The sequence below is a fragment of the Ascaphus truei genome, chromosome 7, assembly GCF_040206685.1.
Source record: "Ascaphus truei isolate aAscTru1 chromosome 7, aAscTru1.hap1, whole genome shotgun sequence".
In the NCBI taxonomy this organism is placed as follows: domain Eukaryota; kingdom Metazoa; phylum Chordata; class Amphibia; order Anura; family Ascaphidae; genus Ascaphus; species Ascaphus truei.
This window is the reverse complement of record NC_134489.1, coordinates 40,782,920-40,802,811: the sequence shown is the minus strand read 5'-3', so window position 1 is coordinate 40,802,811 and position 19,892 is coordinate 40,782,920. Positions and strand designations below refer to the sequence as shown.

At 48.4% G+C, this 19,892-nt stretch overlaps 2 protein-coding genes across 6 annotated transcripts in view; one reads left to right on the top strand and one right to left on the bottom strand.

The window, feature by feature from the left end:
* NIT1 (nitrilase 1) overlaps positions 1–5,522 on the top strand; it is a 33,472-nt gene extending 27,950 nt beyond the window's left edge. For both annotated transcript variants that reach the window (XM_075607945.1, XM_075607946.1), the window contains 3 exons: positions 940–1,073; positions 1,433–1,558; positions 3,897–5,522. In XM_075607945.1, the coding sequence (XP_075464060.1) occupies positions 940–1,073; positions 1,433–1,558; positions 3,897–4,166 (530 nt within the window). In that variant the 3' untranslated portion in view covers positions 4,167–5,522. The remainder of the gene's footprint in view (positions 1–939; positions 1,074–1,432; positions 1,559–3,896) is intronic.
* A 1,124-nt stretch (positions 5,523–6,646) lies between these two features.
* On the bottom strand, positions 6,647–19,588 carry DEDD (death effector domain containing). Of its 4 annotated transcripts, XM_075607942.1 has the most exons (6): positions 19,407–19,588; positions 18,476–18,501; positions 14,556–14,950; positions 11,801–11,908; positions 10,910–11,056; positions 6,647–7,657 (listed from the first exon to the last, which is right to left on the bottom strand). In XM_075607942.1, the coding sequence occupies exons 3-6, from the start codon at positions 14,878–14,880 to the stop codon at positions 7,281–7,283; spliced, it is 957 nt and encodes a 318-aa protein (XP_075464057.1). In that variant the 5' UTR covers positions 14,881–14,950; positions 18,476–18,501; positions 19,407–19,588; the 3' UTR covers positions 6,647–7,280. The 4 variants fall into 4 exon arrangements, with proteins under 4 accessions (XP_075464057.1, XP_075464058.1, XP_075464056.1 ...); XM_075607943.1 differs by lacking the exon at positions 18,476–18,501; XM_075607941.1 differs by lacking the exon at positions 19,407–19,588 and having other exon boundaries at positions 18,476–19,044.
* Positions 19,589–19,892: the final 304 nt, after the last annotated feature.

Sequence of the window (19,892 nt, the reverse complement as noted above, 5' to 3'; positions counted from 1 at the left end):
GCGAGACTTTTCTGGGGGGGGGGGGGGGGCGCGCGTTTACAGAAGCCCCACGCTGAGAGCGCAAGACCTCTGTAAACGTACTTATCCGGCTGCAGTCACGCGTCTCTATGGCAACGCGGCGTCAAATGACTCCCGTTGCCATGGAGACATGACCCGCAGCGTCATTTGACGCAACATTAGAGGTGAGGGGGGGCGCGACCAAGGAGAGCAGGCGCGGCGGGGGAGCAGCGCAGGGAGTTTGCGCCCCCCTGGTATAACCCACAACTTTGCCAGGTGCTGTTACTGTGTCCCGGCCCCTGATTGGTGGGTAGAAATACAACATAACATTAGTTACATGAAAACTGTTACAGGGAAAGGTCACAGGCCGGTTTTGCAACATGTCTCCTGAAACCAAAATGAACCCCTGGTCCCTGAGGTGCTGGAACCAGGCTAGGACATAGTACATAGATATGCAGTACACACCTAACATAATACCACTGTGTTATTGACAGGTAGGGGTAATGCAGGGAGGGAGCTTTTATTAAAGACGGTCACATTTACCCCCACCGTCACAATGCTTATATGCAGATATTAAGTCCCATCCCATCTTCGTTTCTGTAAGGCCGCGTCCATAGTCCACGCACCGCAAACAAGTGGCCGTACCTCAATCAGGGCGGCCAAAGAGTGCGCGATGGCGCAGCCAACTTTTCGCCCTACAAAATGACTTTGTCACGCCATGGCCGGGTTCACGTGCGCGGTTCAGCCAACGAGGGCGAACCGCTCACGTGACGTCACGGGCACGCCTCCCCGCCGCGTCTCCTCCAGATCCCCACAGGCCACGGATCTCCTCTGCAGCATGTGCGTGTGACACAACGCGCTCCGTCGCGCACGCACCTTCTATATCCCAATGTCACAGTTCCCGATGCTTCTCATTCTTTCTCCTTGGGGTTGTTTTAACAGGACGCATTGTATCTGTATACCGCAAAACCCACCTCTTTGATGTTGAGCTGAAAGGTAGAGTGTCGCTGAAAGAGAGTAATTTTACAATACCTGGCGCAGAACTGGTACCCCCCGTCAGCACCCCAGCAGGAAAGGTGAGAACAGGGAAGCTGTTTGGGGGCCCAAGAATGAATCAATTTAAAGATGTCAAGAAGATAATTTGAAGATACTCAGGTCTAGGAATAGTCTTAAAAACAGGCAGAAATCCTTGTGTCCCCTGATACATCAGGATCTCCCGTAGCTTTACAGCGGCACACGTTTCAGAGTAAATGACCTCTCGCATTCTGCTCCCGCAAGAACATGTATTATTTCCGTGACTGTTCAATAATGTCATTTTGTGCTGCAGCTAATAGCGCTCCCAGAATGATTTACCTCCGAACAACATTGTACTTACCCACCTGACGCGTGACTTTTCACACGTAGAGCATGGTTTGAGTAGTTTTCCGCTTCACAGGTTGGCCTCGGGGTTTGCTATGACCTCCGCTTCCCAGAATTTTCCTTAGCGCTGGCCCAAGAAGGAGCAGAACTTCTCACTTACCCGTCGGCCTTCACTGTTACCACCGGACTTGCCCACTGGGAGGTCAGTTTCTCTGTTGTCCACCACTAAGTATTGCCTCTGACCGCAGACGGGGGAACCGAATGGTTTCAGGGGGGGGGAGGGGTGTGTATCTACAATCCAAGCAAAATAGCTTTAGAACAGGATATACATCAGTTATTCCACCGCCAACTGTTCATGTCAACTATCAGATTTTAATGATATAAACCAAATCGGGAAAATGATGGTGATTACGCCTGCACATTACTTAGACACAAAGTGCAAAGTACACCGTTTGCTTGTAGCGTATATGGCCTTTTTGGGGAACATGCTCTGTGTATGTGCTGGATCTGTTTTTAGAATACTAAACTCAACCAGAAGATTGCACATCGATCGGAGACTTTGAACATTCTGCAAGAAAGTGAAATCTTTGTATATCCCGTAACCCTAAAGATTGCATCGCAGAGGTAGAAAGTGCGTGTGCGTGTGCGTGTACAGTATATATATATATATATATATATATATATATATATATATATATATATATATATATATATATATATACAAAAAACACTCGCCCAAAACAAAAAGTCACTTGCGTTCCCCCCCCCTCCCAAGTCATAACTGCGGCGGTGTGGTGCGGCGTCTCCCGCCATTTTCCTTCTACCCTGCAACTTGCGTGTCTCCCCTGCAGCTCCTGTGAAAATAGCTGTGCGGCGTCAAATAATGCTGCGTTGCCATGACAAGGGGACACTACGTGACGTCAAGTTGTCATGGCAACTTGATGCTGGGTCATTTGACGCCGCGCAGCCATTTTCACAGGAGCTGCACGGGAGACACTCGCAAGTTGCAGGGGTGAAGCAGAAGCACTAGCCCCAGGAGAGTGGGCGAATGTATTTGTTGAGATATATATATATATATATCACACACATACGATCAAGGATGAAGCAACTGAGTGTTGCGAAACGCGTAGGATCTGAGTTTGTCCTGAGTGAGGATCTATAGCTGTGCTCTAAGCAGATCAGCTTTGAATCTGGTTTATATTGGGATGTGTTATATTTGTGTCATATTGCAATAAACTGTTTGTATTTAGTGCCACCTACGTGTGTTCTGTATTCTTGTGCTCCTTTTCTAGATCTTTTATATATAAAAATACATCAGTATAGAAGTATGTCACCAAATAAAAAGAGCATATAAATAGCAGGAAGGCATGAGGCCAGCAACATTTGGAGATATAGCATATGGACATATTGTCTGTAGTTTAAAAGTCCCACTATAATAATCTCTTATATATATATATGTATCTTAGAAGAGATAACATATAAGAAAAGGCTTAACAACTGCCAACGCTTGGGATCTGACTTAATGCAAGCAAACACGTCTACCTACTAGAGAACTTTTTTTTGAAGCATTCTGCTAAATTTTGCTCTCGTTTTCATTTTCCCCAAGTCCTTCTCCAACTGGGTGGCTAGTCTTCCCTGTATAGCCCATCCAATGTGGACCCCCAGAACCTGATGCTAAACATGTTGCGGTTTCATTAATCACTTTTCGTTTGTCAGACCTAGAAAATGTTTTGCATAATCCTATTGCAATTAGAACATGTTGGGTATGGGAAAATCCCACTTATCATGACATGTATTTCTCGGTTATATATTCTGATTTTATGCTGGTAACCTATTTTTTTTTTTTATAAATCCCCTTTAATTATGGCGCTTTTTTTTTTTCAATGGCTTCATCACTTGCTAGATATTCTCCTAGAGCTTAAGAATCAACTGTACAGTAAACGCAATACTGTAATGTACTTTTAGGATAATGATCAAATGCAAGAAGATTATTCCTAGCTGTAGCATGAGACTATCAGGGCCGAGGGCTGTTCCCCTGGCAAAGTCACACCGTATTCCCATAAATGACCCTCTCTGTTGATCACAATCCTCAAGTGAATTCAATACGTTCACAAGAATGTAAAAATGAATAGAAAATATGAAGGTCCTCCTGAAAACATCATGTTTGTAGCGGAGCCGGAGGGGCGCACTTCTATCGAAATAAGAGCGATTATAAACAAAAGAATTTCCAAAATAATCCGTAAACATTACGCACGCACGTACACACACACACGTACACACACACAAATTGCCTGTGTGAAACTAGAACAAGTAAATATTATAAATCTAGGACAAATTAAATTAGACACTCACAGGTTACTTAAAAAAAAAAAAAGATATTTATTTACTACAAAATTAATCTTTGTCCTATTCCACGGCCTCTCTCAAGATGTGAGGGCCTAGTTTAATTTGCGACACTATACACTACTAATTGGCAAAAACGATAACGAGAGGTGTGTGTTTTTTCACCGAATCTTGTGATATCTTGCTTTGTATTCCAGGTTCTCTTACGAGCGCGAGCCATAGAAAACCAATGCTACGTTGTTGCCGCAGCACAGACAGGCAGTCACAACGAGCGTCGGGCTTCGTACGGCCATGCCATGGTGGTGGATCCATGGGGCTTGGTGGTGGCGCAGTGCCAGGAAGGCACGGGGCTTTGCTACGCGGAGATCAACCTCCCCTACCTGAATAATGTGCGGCAGGAGATGCCCGTGCAGTGTCACCGGAGAAGCGACGTGTATGGCAAAGTCACCTTTATGCCGCCCCGTTGAAGTGATCATCAATAATTGTGCCCAGCTACATTTGAAGGCAACACCACTAAATGAACAAAATGACACACACAATACAGTTCTAGCTTCGGAAATCAAGAGCAGTGTATACAAACATATGGAAACAGAATGTTTCACCGATTAGTAACCATCGACCAAAGTGACTTAACCATAGAATAATGCGTCTTCACCGTTCTATAAAAAAAAGCCATATGGTATAGAAACAGAATAAGTAACAGGGCGGTAATAAAGCAGCCGTCTGTGCTGATTTGTCATATTTTTACTTACATTAAGATGGGTTTTCAACTTAATCAGTCCCTGCTTCAGCACAGCTGAAATGTGGAGTCTAAAGGTTTACCGTTGTAACATCGGAAGCTAGATTCGGGAAAGCATGCTGCGGGGATATAGATACTAACATTGTATGTGATCAACCCGTATAGGCTTTTGGGGGGGGGAAGACTGCAAACTAAAATACATTTGGTTCTCTGTGTAACCAGACCATTCCATAGCGATCAGTCAGTAAATATAAATCAATGGATTGTGAATTCATATCTCGTGTTTATTCAGGACACAATTGTGCCTAATGCACGGTCTAAATGATTTTATGCCACTAGAGCATGTGGAAGGTTTTAGATCAGGAGCGGCCAACTTCAGTCCTCAAGGGCCACCAACAGGTCAGGTTTCAGGATATCCCTGCTTCAGCACAGGTAGCTGTCGATGATTCGGCCACTGATATAGACACATCAGTCAGCTACCTGTGCTGAAGCAGGGATATCCTGAAAACCTAACCTGTTGGTGGCCCTCGAGGACTGCAGTTGCCCGCCCGTTTTAGATTCATGTCACCTGCATCTTCCACAAACATTAAATTCACTTGCAATAAAAATGCTGTCAAAGTTATTTTGCAAAGAGATTTGTATTAAAGATTTCCCCCATGCTTTCTGCTTGATCAGGAAGTAAAAGTGTCATCAATCTTCTGCCTGTCCATCAACGTTACAACAAAATGCACCAAATGTCTCCCCGATCAATGGTACAATGCACTGGTGGGCAACTTCAGTCCTCAACGGCCTCCAAGAGGTCAGGTTTTAAGGATATCCCTGCTTCAGCACAGGTGGCTCAGCCACAATGACTAAGCCGCCTGTGCTGAAGCGAATATCCTTAAAACCTGAGGAGGCACTTGAGGACTGGAGTTACCCACCCCTGGTATAATGGAAACAAGCCGAGAGTAACAAAGCCGGGAAACCGCACATTTATAAAATAACCAATATTAGCTTTCCATCTTAAAGGTGGGTAGAATGAATTACCCTACAGAATCAGAGCTGGATTTCTTTTCCACGTTTAAGGGCATTTGAAGCAATGAAGGGGAAAAAAATTCTCTACATCATAACACACATTATTACAATGGAAGATATTAAATCAGAGGTCGTATGTCCCCGATATCCACGTTTATTTGGTGCTGTACATGTCGCAGAACTTGAGTAATTCATTAGCCAGTGGTCTGATACTAATCCTCAGAAAAATATTTGACTCTTCCTAAGCAGCATTCAAGGAACTAATCGGAAAGGTCAACCAGCACATTTTGTCTGACCGTGACATACATGAACTTTTTCCCTAAAATATAATAAAATAAAGCAGTTTTCCCATAAAATGCACCGTTTATGTTGACATTTATTTTCTGAACAGGTCCTGGACATAAAACATACAGTCATTTTATTTTATTTTTTTTAATTTTCCATGAGCGCCAGATTTTCTGTATATCATAACTATGCAGCTCCCAGGGCTACGCCTCAGCACCAGGATTACAGCAACAAGTGAGCATTAAGTGCCAAAGGATGCTGGGAAGTAAAACAAAGGCAGCCATGTTTAAGATGGCCACTATCACGTGAACAGATGCTATACGATTTAAGTACAGCTTGCAGAGGTCATATGTCTTACTCTGAAAATGTCAACTGAACTTTTTTCTCAAAAACAAGAATGCCATTTTTCTGCTGTAAGCATCCACATTCTGTTCTCAAGTGGCTCAGATCAAAGCAAATTGTTCTGTATTTATGGCTAAACCAGTTTAATCCTCCTTTAATCAAAAAGACATACAGAGAAAGGAAAAATGAAGAGATGTTTTAACAAAAAAAAAATATATAATGTATTTTTCCGACAGATCCATGGTGAGAAAAACAGAAATGTTACGTAAGACAGGCAGAGAAATACCGGGTGAGCTACAGAATATTACGGTAATGCTACATATGCTCTGCTTTTTACATGGGTACACATGTTTGATCGTTTAAAAACATTGGGTCAGAATAACGCACGTATGATGTGCGGTAACATGATCTCTTTCATCAGTTGACAAGAACAGGGCGAGATATTTTGGGAAAGGGGGGGAAAGAAATTGCGCACATCTGGGAAAGGAGAACAGTGTTTTGTTAACTGCTTTGCTTTAAAGTAATTATTTTTTTGTTTGTTTTACAAGATGGAGACAACAAACAGTATGAAAGACATTAAGATGCTGTATTCGGGTTCCATCGGACAGATGTGGGGGTGTCCCACGATATTTTCCATTATGGTTTTATTACTGTTACAAAGTACAAAAAAAAAAGTCAGCAGATCGTAGGGGGAAAAAAGTCAGATAATCAGCTGTCAACAACTGTTCAATAGTAGCACTGATCATCTAAATTATTTTGTTTATGCACCCATCTTACCAACTGTCCTCTGACAGAACAGCCTGGAGAAATTACTTTCTATCCTGTTTATCATCTCCTCCATATATATATCTATATATGTACATAAATATATATATATACTTGTTTATGTTATAGACGCATATTAACAGCTTGGATGGCCGGTCCTCTTCTCAGCGCAACAATCTTGCTCACATTTTTATGGGCCTGGAAGCAACACAGTGCTTGGCTCATATATATATATTTATATATTTGTGTTTCTCCCCCCTCCCCTTTTTTTTTTAATTATTAAAAAAAAAAAAAAAAAAAAGTACTCAAAAATGATCGGGAAGGGGGAGCCATGTCTATTAAGCGGCGCCAGGTCATAAAGCACCTTACGGCATAGCCCTGCTTAGTAAACGTGGCTTAAAGTGTTTCGTGGGGTGGGGGGAGGTGGGGGCTGGCGTCACAGCGCCGTCTGCACCATCAAGTTTCTAAGCAGTTTCTGGCGCCCAATCTCGTAGTCTTCCTCGTCCACGTTGACGAGCAACTTGATGGCCTCGTGCCCCACGGCCTGCTTCAGCGAGTCTGTGATGAACACGCCCTTGAGCGCTTCCAGCAACGAGCCGTTGATGTAGTCGCGCCAGAAGGCGTCAAGGTAGGTGAGCTCGGAAAACTTAATGTCGCAGATGATGGAGCCCAGGTCCCGAGATTTTAAGATGGTGTTCGCCTGGTTGAAACGTTCGAACTGTCGTTCTAAGGGGTCCTGCTTGTTGGAGAAAACGTTTCCCTGGAGGGCGGTCTCGTGCTGGCAATATTCCGCTCGGACTCGCAGGCGGATATCTGAAGGTGACAAAAAAAATAAATACAAAGTATCACTGTTGGCATTTATAACAGGCTCGTGATTATACAAAAACAGCGTTTCCTTTTGCATCAGACACGTGAAATGTGCAATTCACTACATATTATTGTGGGTAGGGTGTTAGGACCAACTGTGTGGCTGGACCACTTGTGACATCCCCCCCCAAAAACCTTACTGGCTTTGTCAGACTGGGCCATATCCCAAGAAGAAAAAAAAAAGGGATTGGTGGATTTACTCCATGAGAAACCGCTTATTTGGTGCGGAACGCGTGGGAGGAGATTCCCCGTCTATTTTTGTCTTGTGTTTTTAGAATGGAATTAACCAATAGTTTTCATTTTTTTCACTCTGCGGAGTTACGTTTTCCGGTTGCGGTTCCACCCATCCCTTTTTTCCCCTTCTTGGCATTTCCTACGTGATTGGAGAGACGCCCAGGGGGCTACACAGGTTCCATCACAGCGCCAGCTGATCGAGCGCGCGGCCAGTCGATTGAGAGGTGGTGAATAACGGGGAGCATAGACGGCTCCACACCGATTTCTACAAGCTGGTACCGGTTGAGACCTGCGACCCCAACTATGACGTGGGTGTAATATATTTGCCCCTCTCCGACTAGTTGGGTAGGTCATATGTAACCTTTTGTGTCCTCCTGTCTCCTCTAAACAACAGGCTATTATTAAACTGGATTCTGTTTTGTACTTATCCCATTATATTGAGATATACCAGATACTCTATTTTTCAGCGCTCTTCCTTGAGCTTATACTCAGCTCTTTACTCTATTGTGGGCCGTGTCCCAACCCGAGCCCCCCGTATCCTAACCCGAGCCCCGCCGTATCCTAACCCGAGCCCCCCCGTATCCTAACCCGAGCCCCCCCGTATCCTAACCCGAGCCCCGCCGTGTCCCAACCCGAGCCCCCCGTATCCTAACCCGAGCCCCGCCGTATCCTAACCCGAGCCCCCCGTATCCTAACCCGAGCCCCCCGTATCCTAACCCGAGCCCCCCGTATCCTAACCCGAGCCCCCCGTATCCTAACCCGAGCCCCGCCGTATCCTAACCCGAGCCCCCCCGTATCCTAACCCGAGCCCCCCGTATCCTAACCCGAGCCCCCCGTATCCTAACCCGAGCCCCCCCGTATCCTAACCCGAGCCCCCCGTATCCTAACCCGAGCCCCCCCGTATCCTAACCCGAGCCCCCCGTATCCTAACCCGAGCCCCCCCGTATCCTAACCCGAGCCCCGCGTATCCTAACCCGAGCCCCCCCGTATCCTAACCCGAGCCCCCCCGTATCCTAACCCGAGCCCCCCCGTATCCTAACCCGAGCCCCCCCGTATCCTAACCCGAGCCCCGCCGTGTCCCAACCCGAGCCCCCCCGTATCCTAACCCGAGCCCCCCCGTATCCTAACCCGAGCCCCGCCGTGTCCCAACCCGAGCCCCCCCGTATCCTAACCCGAGCCCCCCCGTATCCTAACCCGAGCCCCCCCGTATCCTAACCCGAGCCCCGCCGTGTCCCAACCCGAGCCCCCCGTATCCTAACCCGAGCCCCGCCGTATCCTAACCCGAGCCCCCCCGTATCCTAACCCGAGCCCCCCGTATCCTAACCCGAGCCCCCCGTATCCTAACCCGAGCCCCCCGTATCCTAACCCGAGCCCCCCCGTATCCTAACCCGAGCCCCGCGTATCCTAACCCGAGCCCCGCCGTATCCTAACCCGAGCCCCCCCGTATCCTAACCCGAGCCCCCCCGTATCCTAACCCGAGCCCCCCCGTATCCTAACCCGAGCCCCCCCGTATCCTAACCCGAGCCCCGCCGTGTCCCAACCCGAGCCCCGCGTATCCTAACCCGAGCCCCCCCGTATCCTAACCCGAGCCCCGCCGTATCCTAACCCGAGCCCCCCCGTATCCTAACCCGAGCCCCCCCGTATCCTAACCCGAGCCCCCCCGTATCCTAACCCGAGCCCCCCGTATCCTAACCCGAGCCCCCCCGTATCCTAACCCGAGCCCCGCCGTGTCCCAACCCGAGCCCCGCCGTATCCTAACCCGAGCCCCCCCGTATCCTAACCCGAGCCCCCCCGTATCCTAACCCGAGCCCCGCCGTATCCTAACCCGAGCCCCCCGTATCCTAACCCGAGCCCCCCCGTATCCTAACCCGAGCCCCCCCGTATCCTAACCCGAGCCCCCCCGTATCCTAACCTGAGCCCCCCCGTATCCTAACCTGAGCCCCCCCGTATCCTAACCCGAGCCCCGCCGTGTCCTAACCCGAGCCCCCCCGTATCCTAACCTGAGCCCCCCCGTATCCTAACCCGAGCCCCGCCGTGTCCCAACCCGAGCCCCCCGTATCCTAACCCCGCCGTATCCTAACCCGAGCCCCCCCGTATCCTAACCCGAGCCCCGCCGTATCCTAACCCGAGCCCCCCCGTGTCCCAACCCGAGCCCCGCGTGTCCCAACCCGAGCCCCGCCCGTCCCAACCCGAGCCCCGCCCGTCCCAACCCGAGCCCCCCCGTGTCCCAACCCGAGCCCCGCCGTGTCCCAACCCGAGCCCCCCCGTGTCCCAACCCGAGCCCCGCCGTGTCCCAACCCGAGCCCCGCCGTGTCCCAACCCGAGCCCCGCCGTGTCCCAACCCGAGCCCCGCCGTGTCCCAACCCGAGCCCCGCCGTGTCCCAACCCGAGCCCCGCCGTGTCCCAACCCGAGCCCCGCCGTGTCCCAACCCGAGCCCCGCCGTGTCCCAACCCGAGCCCCGCCGTGTCCCAACCCGAGCCCCGCCGTGTCCCAACCCGAGCCCCGCCGTGTCCCAACCCGAGCCCCGCCGTGTCCCAACCCGAGCCCCGCCGTGTCCCAACCCGAGCCCCGCCGTGTCCCAACCCGAGCCCCGCCGTGTCCCAACCCGAGCCCCGCCGTGTCCCAACCCGAGCCCCGCCGTGTCCCAACCCGAGCCCCGCCGTGTCCCAACCCGAGCCCCGCCGTGTCCCAACCCGAGCCCCGCCGTGTCCCAACCCGAGCTCCGCCGTCTCCTAACCCGAGCCCCCCGTATCCTAACCCGAGCCCCGCCGTGTCCTAACCCGAGCCCCCCGTATCCTAACCCGAGCCCCCCGTATCCTAACCCGAGCCCCCCGTATCCTAACCCGAACCGTTTCAGGAATTCTCTGCATGAAGAATGACGGTTCTGCTGCGTAAAAGTGCCCGGGACTGTCCGTTGAAAACGTAACGTGTTGCAGAGGTGACAGAGAGCCGGGAATTCTTACCGCATGTCTGCTTCTCTTTGGGGTCTGGAGTGACAGACTTCCTTCTTTTCCTCTGGCTACTGAGGGGAGGTCGGCCGCGGCCTGGCCTTTTAGTGCAGATCTGAGGTCCGGAGGGAGAGGAGCATACTACAGGGTGATGTGGAGGCGCTGAGAGAGGGGGAGAGAAAGAAAGAGAGACACATGGCAGTAATGTACAGTGTTTTCACAGTTAAAGCAGCAGTTGAAGCAATATCCTACATGTGTTTTTTTTTAAATAAATCAGTTCTGTACTGTGAGAAAATACTTGTCGCATTTAAAAAATAAATAAAAATATATGTTTTAAAGACAATTTTTATGTTTCTAATGTAGGAAGCATTTCCAAAGTGACAGCCCCTTCCCCTTCTGATAGGCTCTGGCTCCTGATCCCCGCCCTCTCTCTAGCAGGGCACCAATTGTATCTAGTAACTGCCCAGTCAATCATATTCCAGGAAGTACATTGCCCACAATGCTGTGCAAGAACTGAATTAAATAACCTGGAGCATGCGATCGATTACAGGCGAACGGATCGATCTGCAGCTTAGCTAATCACTTGTCAGTGTGCAGATTGTATTGATGCACATATTGAATCGGGAATATATATATATATATATATATATATATATATTTATTAAACTGCAGCTTTAACATCTTCAATGCCAGAGGAGCAAATAGTGGAAGGATGAGGGTTCCTCCTGGTTCCCCTGTGCACCGGATATTTTCCATTGGGTCATCATTTTTTTCATTTATCCTAAATTGAGTGCTGTCTATCATCTATATTTATACCACTAATACAAATAGTAATGAAAACCTGCAACGGTATATTAATAACCTCCCTCTATTATAATATATGGTTTTATGGAGACCCCTCATTACCAGATTTGTGGGGGGGTGCGGTGCTACTGTCTGCGTCACCGTGAGTTCGGGGTGTGACGTAGTGAATAGAGGTTTCCTCAAGGTATTTGTCTACCAGGTCCGGACACACTGCAAGCAGAGGACAGGGTTTATTTTAAATAGTGGTATTAGAAATGCAATCCCAGATACCAGCATGCACGGGAGTTTCAAAGAAGCAAACCAACAGTTACAGAATGGTTTTAAAATAAGAGATACATCTATATGTTTGGGTTGGGGCCCATATTAGTAAGAATGGTGCAGTAACTCCTGAAATGCAGATACAAAGCCGTCCTAAGTAAATTCACAATGGGCTCCAAGTGGGAGAATCTCCGCGGTCATTATCGCCACATTTCTGTATTTTTGCTACTGTGTAATTACATTACCAGATAAACAGATCTAGAATCCAAAGGCCCAACCAACTATTCTGTTCAGGCTACTTTAAGTATTGTCCAGATCAATGCCCTCCAGTCGTGCTCACCAACCAAATTGGGCTCTGTTCCTCCAGAACTTCCCATTCCGCCATTCACAGCCACGGCAGATACATACGTGTGCTTCTTAATTAATTAAACTGTAGAAATACATTTGGTGTGCACAATATATCATGCTTCTTGTCTGGAGGATCATGGCGTGGCACCTGGGTACCACACGCTGGAAACCACTGCTCTGCATGACTTCCTTACAGTGGACTGGGCCACGTTATCTGCCACCTCACCCTACTAACTTGATCGGAGTCACGTTCTAATGCTCTGCATTCTATAATCAATACTGATCTTCATGGATGGCTGCTTATTACTACTGTCACCGGTTTATTTAAAACACTTATTTTTATGTATGAAATGTAAGAGGAAAATGCTACTACTGAAGTAACAATGTGAAATAACAGCGGGCCCACGGAGCCACAAATCATTCTGCCACGTCTGCCTCTCATGGCACCTTCAATACTACGTAACAGCCGGACAGGTTTATTAATGATCTCCTGGGGCACCCAACCAGCGAGCGAGCGTTCCCAACCCCGACTGAGGTCTAACAGAAACAAAAATGCATTCCTGAGGACAAGGTCAATTTCCTACCTCTAATGCACCATGACAGGGGGTCTGATCTTTGGAGAAAATCAAAGTAACTCGCAACCAGGGAGTCGTGACCGCATCATGACAACATGAGGGCAAAGCGGGGAAGTGAAACCGGCACCGCTTCCCGGGGCATGCGGGAAGCCTGGTACCATGTACCATATATGGGTGGAAATGACAAAAATGGCAGATAACTGGGAGCCATACGGGCCAGATTCGGGGATAGAACGAGAGAACACTAGGGATTTCTTCAAGAAAATGTAATAAAGTCGCCTCCCCCCTCCACGAAAAAACGTTTCGGCTATCGGCTACTACGGTGGCGGAAACGTCATTATTTTGGAGACACTTACATTCTCCTGAAGGGACATTCTCTCTCTCGTTTTGTGCAGATATTGCTGTGAGTAGCTGGTCTCACCACGAATAAGGAGGTAGAAGCTTTTTTCAGTATACTTTGCTAGTGTTTGGAGGGCAGCTGTTTGTATTTTTTTTTTTTAGTATTGTGGAGGCAAACGTTTGCATTGATCAGCGAGCGTGTGGATTCTGCAGCTCCTCTGAAACTCTGCAAAGCATTACCCAACCAACTGTGAGTGGAGAGATCAAACAATATATCACACTAAACCAGGAGTGGCCAACTCCTGTCAACAAGGGCCACCAACAGATCAGGGTTTACGGATATCCCTGCTTCAGCACAGATGTCTCAGTCTTTGATTGAGCCATCTGTGCTGAAGTAGGGATATCCTGACAACCTGACCTGGTGGTGGCCCTTGAGGACTGGAGGAGTTGGCCACCACTGTAATAGTCACATACATCCTCGGGTCGAAGGAAGTGTCTGGCACACAATGCCTATGGAAAAGCTTTCCAAATGCAGAGAAACATTTGCGAACCCAACATGCTCAGGGGAGAGATCACTTAATGTAAGCATTATTAACCACAAATATGTGATGAAATTACAGGCGGGCTTCAACTACGTGTTAACGTCAACTAAGCTGTATTCTTTTCCAAGCTACCAAAGGCCAACAATCCCCCTGAACTGCTCCCCCCTCTCCTAATAAAATAGCGGACGCATTCAAAGCGCAGATCCACTCCCTTTTCCTTCCAGTGCTCTGCATAAAGTATTGTTATAGGGCAGGGGTGCGCAAACTGCTCCCTGTGCCACCCTGCCTGCTCTCACTGGCGTCAAATGACGCCGCGGGGTCATGTTGCCATTTCAACGTGACCCCATCTGACACCGGGTTGCCATGGCGATGCGTCGCTGGAAAGTTAAGGTAAAGTTACAGAGGCCTGGCGCGATCCCCGGCATTTAATTTAAATGCCTTCGGGAAAGCGCAGGGGCCTCAAACAGCCGCACCGCTCCCCCCATATCCCCCCCCCAGGATTGAGCAACAGCCCTGGCAGCGACAAATCATTGCATGAAAGAGCTTGTGCATCGCCAGCAGGAAAGGAGAAAGTGTTCTTTAACGCATAAGCAAGACAAGATGCACAACCGAGCAGGGCCCTGCTCAACGTAAAGGTGACAAGCCGTGAGCTTTATAAGGCACGGACATGTAGGAAACTGTTGCTAGATTACCGTTCTCCGTGCTTGGTCATATACAGAGAGCGTTTAGCGTTTCTACACTACGAACAAGGAAGCCTGCTCTGCAAGTCGCTACCACCGGTAATGATGCACTTACCTGCCCTCCGCCTCTTCAATGTGACGTAAGGAAGCAGGTCGTGGCGCGTGATGATTCGCAGTAACTGCAGCACCTGGCGGAAGTTCGTCTCGTCGCAGCGGCCCTGCCTTTCCAGCGCCAGCAAGAAGTCCCGGCCGCTGCGGATCATCCCCCTCTCGTAGTCGTCGATCACGTCCACAAAAAGGAAGGAGAGCACGCGCACGTCCCTGTGAGTGAGGTGTGTCCCCACAATGTCAAACATCCGGTGCAGGCTGTACAGTCCGTGTTCCCGGTCCCCGGCCTCCTCCGGCCAGGCCTGCTCTCTGCTCCGTTTCAAATGGGCCATCTCCCGACTGGAGGCGTCTGTGAGCGGCTCCTTCTCCCCAGAGAACGAGCGACCCTCCGACCGCTCGGCACTGTGGGAAGAGAAGAAAGTACGGCAATAAGTACTTGCACTTTGGAGGCAACACACATTCAAACACATTTTGTAATAGTAATGTCACGGTTGGCGTTGGTGCCCCGTTGTACCGCGCTGCAGAATACGCTGGTGGCATTACAAATAAGCGATCGTTTAAAAATACAGAATTAGTTGACCCGAAATTTTTTGGAATTCTGAAAAAAACGCAGACTCTTCATTTAAAATATATGTATTATTAATTATGTATGCTTATTGTAACGATATATCTATTGGGCCAAGTGTACTACATGGCGCTAAGCCATAATGCAGGGGAGGCCAACTCCAATCCTCAAGGGCCACCAACAGGTCAGGTTTTAACGATATCCCTGCTTGAGCACAGGTGGCTCAGTCGTTGACTGGCCAACTCCAGTCCTCAAGGGCCACCAACAGGTCATGGTTTACTGATATCCCTGCTTCAGCACAGGCCTTCGACTGAGCCACTGATGGAGCCACCTGCGCTGAAGCAGGGATATCCTTAAAACTTGACCTGTTGGTGGCTCTTGAGGACAGGCGTTGGCCACGCCTGGCATAAGGTACCTCATTGGAATTGGCCGTAAGTTTCTCTACAGCTTAGCCCCGATAAGTAAATATAGGCCCGTATTTTGGTCACCACTGATCACAACCTCTCATATTATAAAGAGAGGAGGAAGCTTTTCAGAGGTTTCTGTATTTCATGTTTCTTTCAAAACAGGGGTCTGTATAAAAGCCGGATCCGTTCCAACTAGCTGGTGCCTGTTTTATGAATCATGACATCTGTTTGCAAGCAAATGCTATGCAGGGAAGCCATACAGTTCAGAGAAACGCAAATAGATTTCATTCTCCTGCCAGGAGCCTCACCCCGTGTGAAGTCTTATATCTACCAAGAGTAGGGTAATGAGCTGTGGAGGTAGTTACGGACTGACAGAATTAGTTAAATGCTTGCCTTAACTCCCAGCTTCAGCACAGGTGGCTCAATGCCATCTGTGCTGAAGCAGGGATACCGTGAAAACCTGACCTGTTGGAGGGGTCTTGAGGACTGGAGTTACACACCCCTGCCTTAGGGCATAGTGTAATTTGGCAGTTCTGCTCTAGTAATTTCCCACCAACTTATCCCCCCCCCTTTTTTTTTTTAACTTTTAATTTTAATTTTGGACTAAAATGTAACAGAAATTAGAGTGCAGCATCCTCAATCACACGGACTAACCCTAATATGTGCATCCATCAATAGGTGATCTGGGATCGACTAGGAAGTCTCCAGGTCTTCATTGCAGAGGATTGTAGGTTCAAGTCCGGTCTCGAACACACAGACACAGACACACACAGACACACACAGACACACACAGACACACACAGACACACACAGACACACACACACACACAGACACACAGACACACACACACACACAGACACACACACACACACACAGACACACACACTTCTTTTACACTGCCTCAGCACAACTCCATCTTTAGGCAAGATGAACACACCACAATGCTACCTGTGTAATTGCAAGGCTCTATAACAGTCAATGTTAGCTGTGTAACAAAATGGAATACATCTTGTTTAAGCATCATCATTCATGTACGTGGACAGTTATAAGACATAGGACATGATATGCTTTGGATATGTATGGATGTGCCACCATCGTATGGAATACACGTAGTAGCTTTCATCTTACATTTTTTAATTTCTAAGTGGTTGGCGTGACACACACACACACACACTTTGGGAGGTGGGTGATACTTTTAAATGAAAGGCTCTTCCCTGGTCCCCTTTTGTACAACGATTTTAAACCAAGCTGCTTACAATCCAGATGCTTCTGGACATCATTCTCTCTCCACGGCAGAAAAGTTTCCACACACACAAAAGTAACTTATTATACACCAAGAAACCTGTGCCAAGCAGCTTCAGGTACAACAATAATCTTTATAGCAAAACATTTATGGTATAATGCTTCTACTCACAGTAAAAGCAGTATTAAGCACCAGTCGTCCTTGCTTAGCCAGAACATCAATACTTCAAAAGCTGAATGAAGTCCTAACGCACGTCATACTATGTAGTGTCCTTAACCTAATCTAAGGCCGAGCTCAGCGTGGCTGCTACAGACGCTTGCGTCCGTGCGCGCCTCCCCCTTGTGCTCCTGCAGCCCGGCGATCTGTGCCCAGGCTGCAGGAGTTGGGTCGCGGTGTTTGGGGGCGTGGTGAACGGGTCACGGAGCTGGTTCGCTGAACCAGCTCATGTGACGCGACAGCCGCCCCAAATATCATTTTGGGTTGTAGCAGCAAAGTGTAGCAGCGTCAACGCTGCACTTTGCCGCCGGTGGTTTTCTGTTTGAACACTCCCACCGAACCCGAAATTGCGACGGACGTGCGTGCACGTCGCGTAGCAGCCATCCTGAACTCGGCCTAAGAAGAGCGGTGATCTTGCCGTGCTGCAGCTTTCACTACTAGAATACTATATATAGGCCCACTTTTACTAAGCAGTGCTTTTCCATAAGACACCTTGGAGCACCAGAAGACAATTTACAGCAAATTCACTTGAAAGGGCTGCAATTTATTCCTTTATAAAATGTTTTACCAGGAATACATTGAGAGTTACCTCTCGTTTTCAAGTATGTCCTGGGCAATGAATCTTCTGGCAAAGGAAGGTGTCAAATGGAATAGCGCTGTTGAGTATATATGGGCCAAAAAGTTGGGTACATTGACAAATGCAACTTCTTATACCTACGAGTTCATGTTCCCAAATCAGGCACCAGCGTTGTAACTGAAGCAATCCTATGGTTTCCTGTGGAGTTGTTCCAACATCTGCTTTTTCTCTCTAATTCTGCTCTCTTTATTTTGAAGGTGTGGTTAGGTATATACATTCGCAAATACAGCTATAAATTGTTAACCCAAATCCTGTTTCAACAACGTAATTCCAAGTCACTTTACCCAGCCGGCACTGAACACCAACCCTTATAAATGCAGGTAAGCAGCGCTGTGTTACAGACGTTGGTAGTTCTCACCATATCATATGCCAAAACTAGGAGGGGATACATCATGTACTTTAAATACATACAAGTACTGCCACGGTTATTTGGCTTAACAGCATTGATAAGAAATGTTCTAAACATTTCTCTGTTGTGCAGGGCCCGGCATGTATGTGCATCTGTATTTATAGCGCCATCCATATAAATATCTCCATCACAGTTGTAATACGGCATCTACCTCCCAAGTGACAAATCATACAGGTGACACAAGTCATATTACTGCCACACCAGATGTTAAACTTGTCACGTGAACAGAAGAGGCTGGGGTAAGGTTGAGCAGGCAAAGAGCTATTACACAGAACAGCAGTCAAACAGATTCTTGCAAACTAGTTGTATTGGCGAGACAACTTGTACCTGTATCAATGGTGTATTTACGTCGACAAACCTGATCCAAAACTCTGTTATCACTACTTCTTTTCACGTGGATGTCCGGTTACATTGCTTTGCAACTGGTAAACAAAAGTTACATTGCGTACCTTTATGGGACTCTTCCTCTTGCCCCCTTCGGAGGTGAAGTGCAAATCCAAAATTTGGTAGCAAAAAAAAATAAAGAAGAAATCTTCACACCTCGGGAAAAATCGTTTGTGTTTATACACGGGTATTGTAATAGAGAGTCCGGGAAAGAGTGAACCGATCAGGAAAGCTTCGGAATAAAAGAATTCCAACACAAATCCTTTTCCTAACACCAACTGCCCGACCTTATCTCTTCAACCCCTTTCCTAAATAACCCTCTTCTTGCAACTTTTTGGTTTTCACTTAGGAGTATTTTCCTACGGAATTCAGCGCAGGGCGCAGTTATAGATTTATCGATTTAAAGGGTCCGTCAGCTTCTTTATCGTCGGTTTATTACGGGGTTTTTAGTTACATAGACAACTCCCTGTCACCAGGGCTCACCACTATATTCTAGCCAGGGGCAGACCCCAGAGGGGGGGTGTGTGTGGGGTGGTGGTGGCTAAATAATGTCACCCAGCAGACCCCCCCAGGGGCTGTCAGCAAGGATCCACAACTCTACAAACCCACAGCCACCCCACACACCCCCTACCCCCCACCTCTACAAACCCACAGCCACCCCACACACACCCTCCCCCCACCTCTACAAACCCACAGCCACCCCACCTCTACAAACCCACAGCCACCCCACACACCCTCCCCCCCTTTACTTTCTGTGGCTGGGGCAAATCCAAGGTTAATACCCTCCCCCAGCTCCCTGGCTGCTGCTGCTACCCCTCACCCCCAACTAGGGGTATCATGGAAAAAGAAACCCCCCCTTCCCCCCTTCCAGGGGATAGGGACACACGGCCTAAACTTGGGGAGCCCTGCCCCAGGGGGGGGTGTCAGACTGCCTATCACCGCCCCACGTGGGGTATTAAGGCCCAGAGTGGGGTGTCTGGGTTCCCTCCTTCTTACCCCCGCTCGGGGAGGCGCTGTCGCTGCTTTTGGTGTTACACAGGCTGATATATTTAGGCCTCTCTCCGGCTCTCCTCTTAGGACGGGGCAGCCATTTTGGATCCGTCAGCTTCTCTATCAGCAGCACAGGAGAGACGGGAACATCCGGGAACCCGCTGCCGGAGGGGGGGAAGAGGAGGAGCTTAGCAGAAGGGATTGAACCATTGGGCGCTCCGTTGCCTTGGCTTCAACTCCGCTGGAAACAATGGGAGGTAGAGGCCATCTTAGCTAAGGGCGAAGTCACACTGACATCCTGGATAGGGTGTGCGGCTTCAACGCCGTTGGTCTAAATGGATATGCGGCGACCATCTTGGTAGTGGGCAGCCTGGCAGCACAATGCAGGGATAACCAGTGGAGCCAGATCACAATATATTTACGAGTAGAAGGGCCACACGCTTGTTATAATGTACATACATTTACAAACTTTACATTGTTATAATTAACATT

Coding starts and splice junctions, on each gene's coding strand:
- DEDD (XM_075607942.1), bottom strand. CDS start 14,880: ATGGCCCATTTGAAACGGAGCAGAGAGCAGGCCTGGCCGGAGGAGGCC. Junction 11,909..14,555: donor ATTGAAGAGGCGGAGGGCAG/GTAAGTGCATCA, acceptor CTCTGCTTGCAG/TGTGTCCGGACCTGGTAGAC. Junction 7,658..10,909: donor CAAAGAGAAGCAGACATGCG/GTAAGAATTCCC, acceptor TGTCACCTTCAG/ATATCCGCCTGCGAGTCCGA.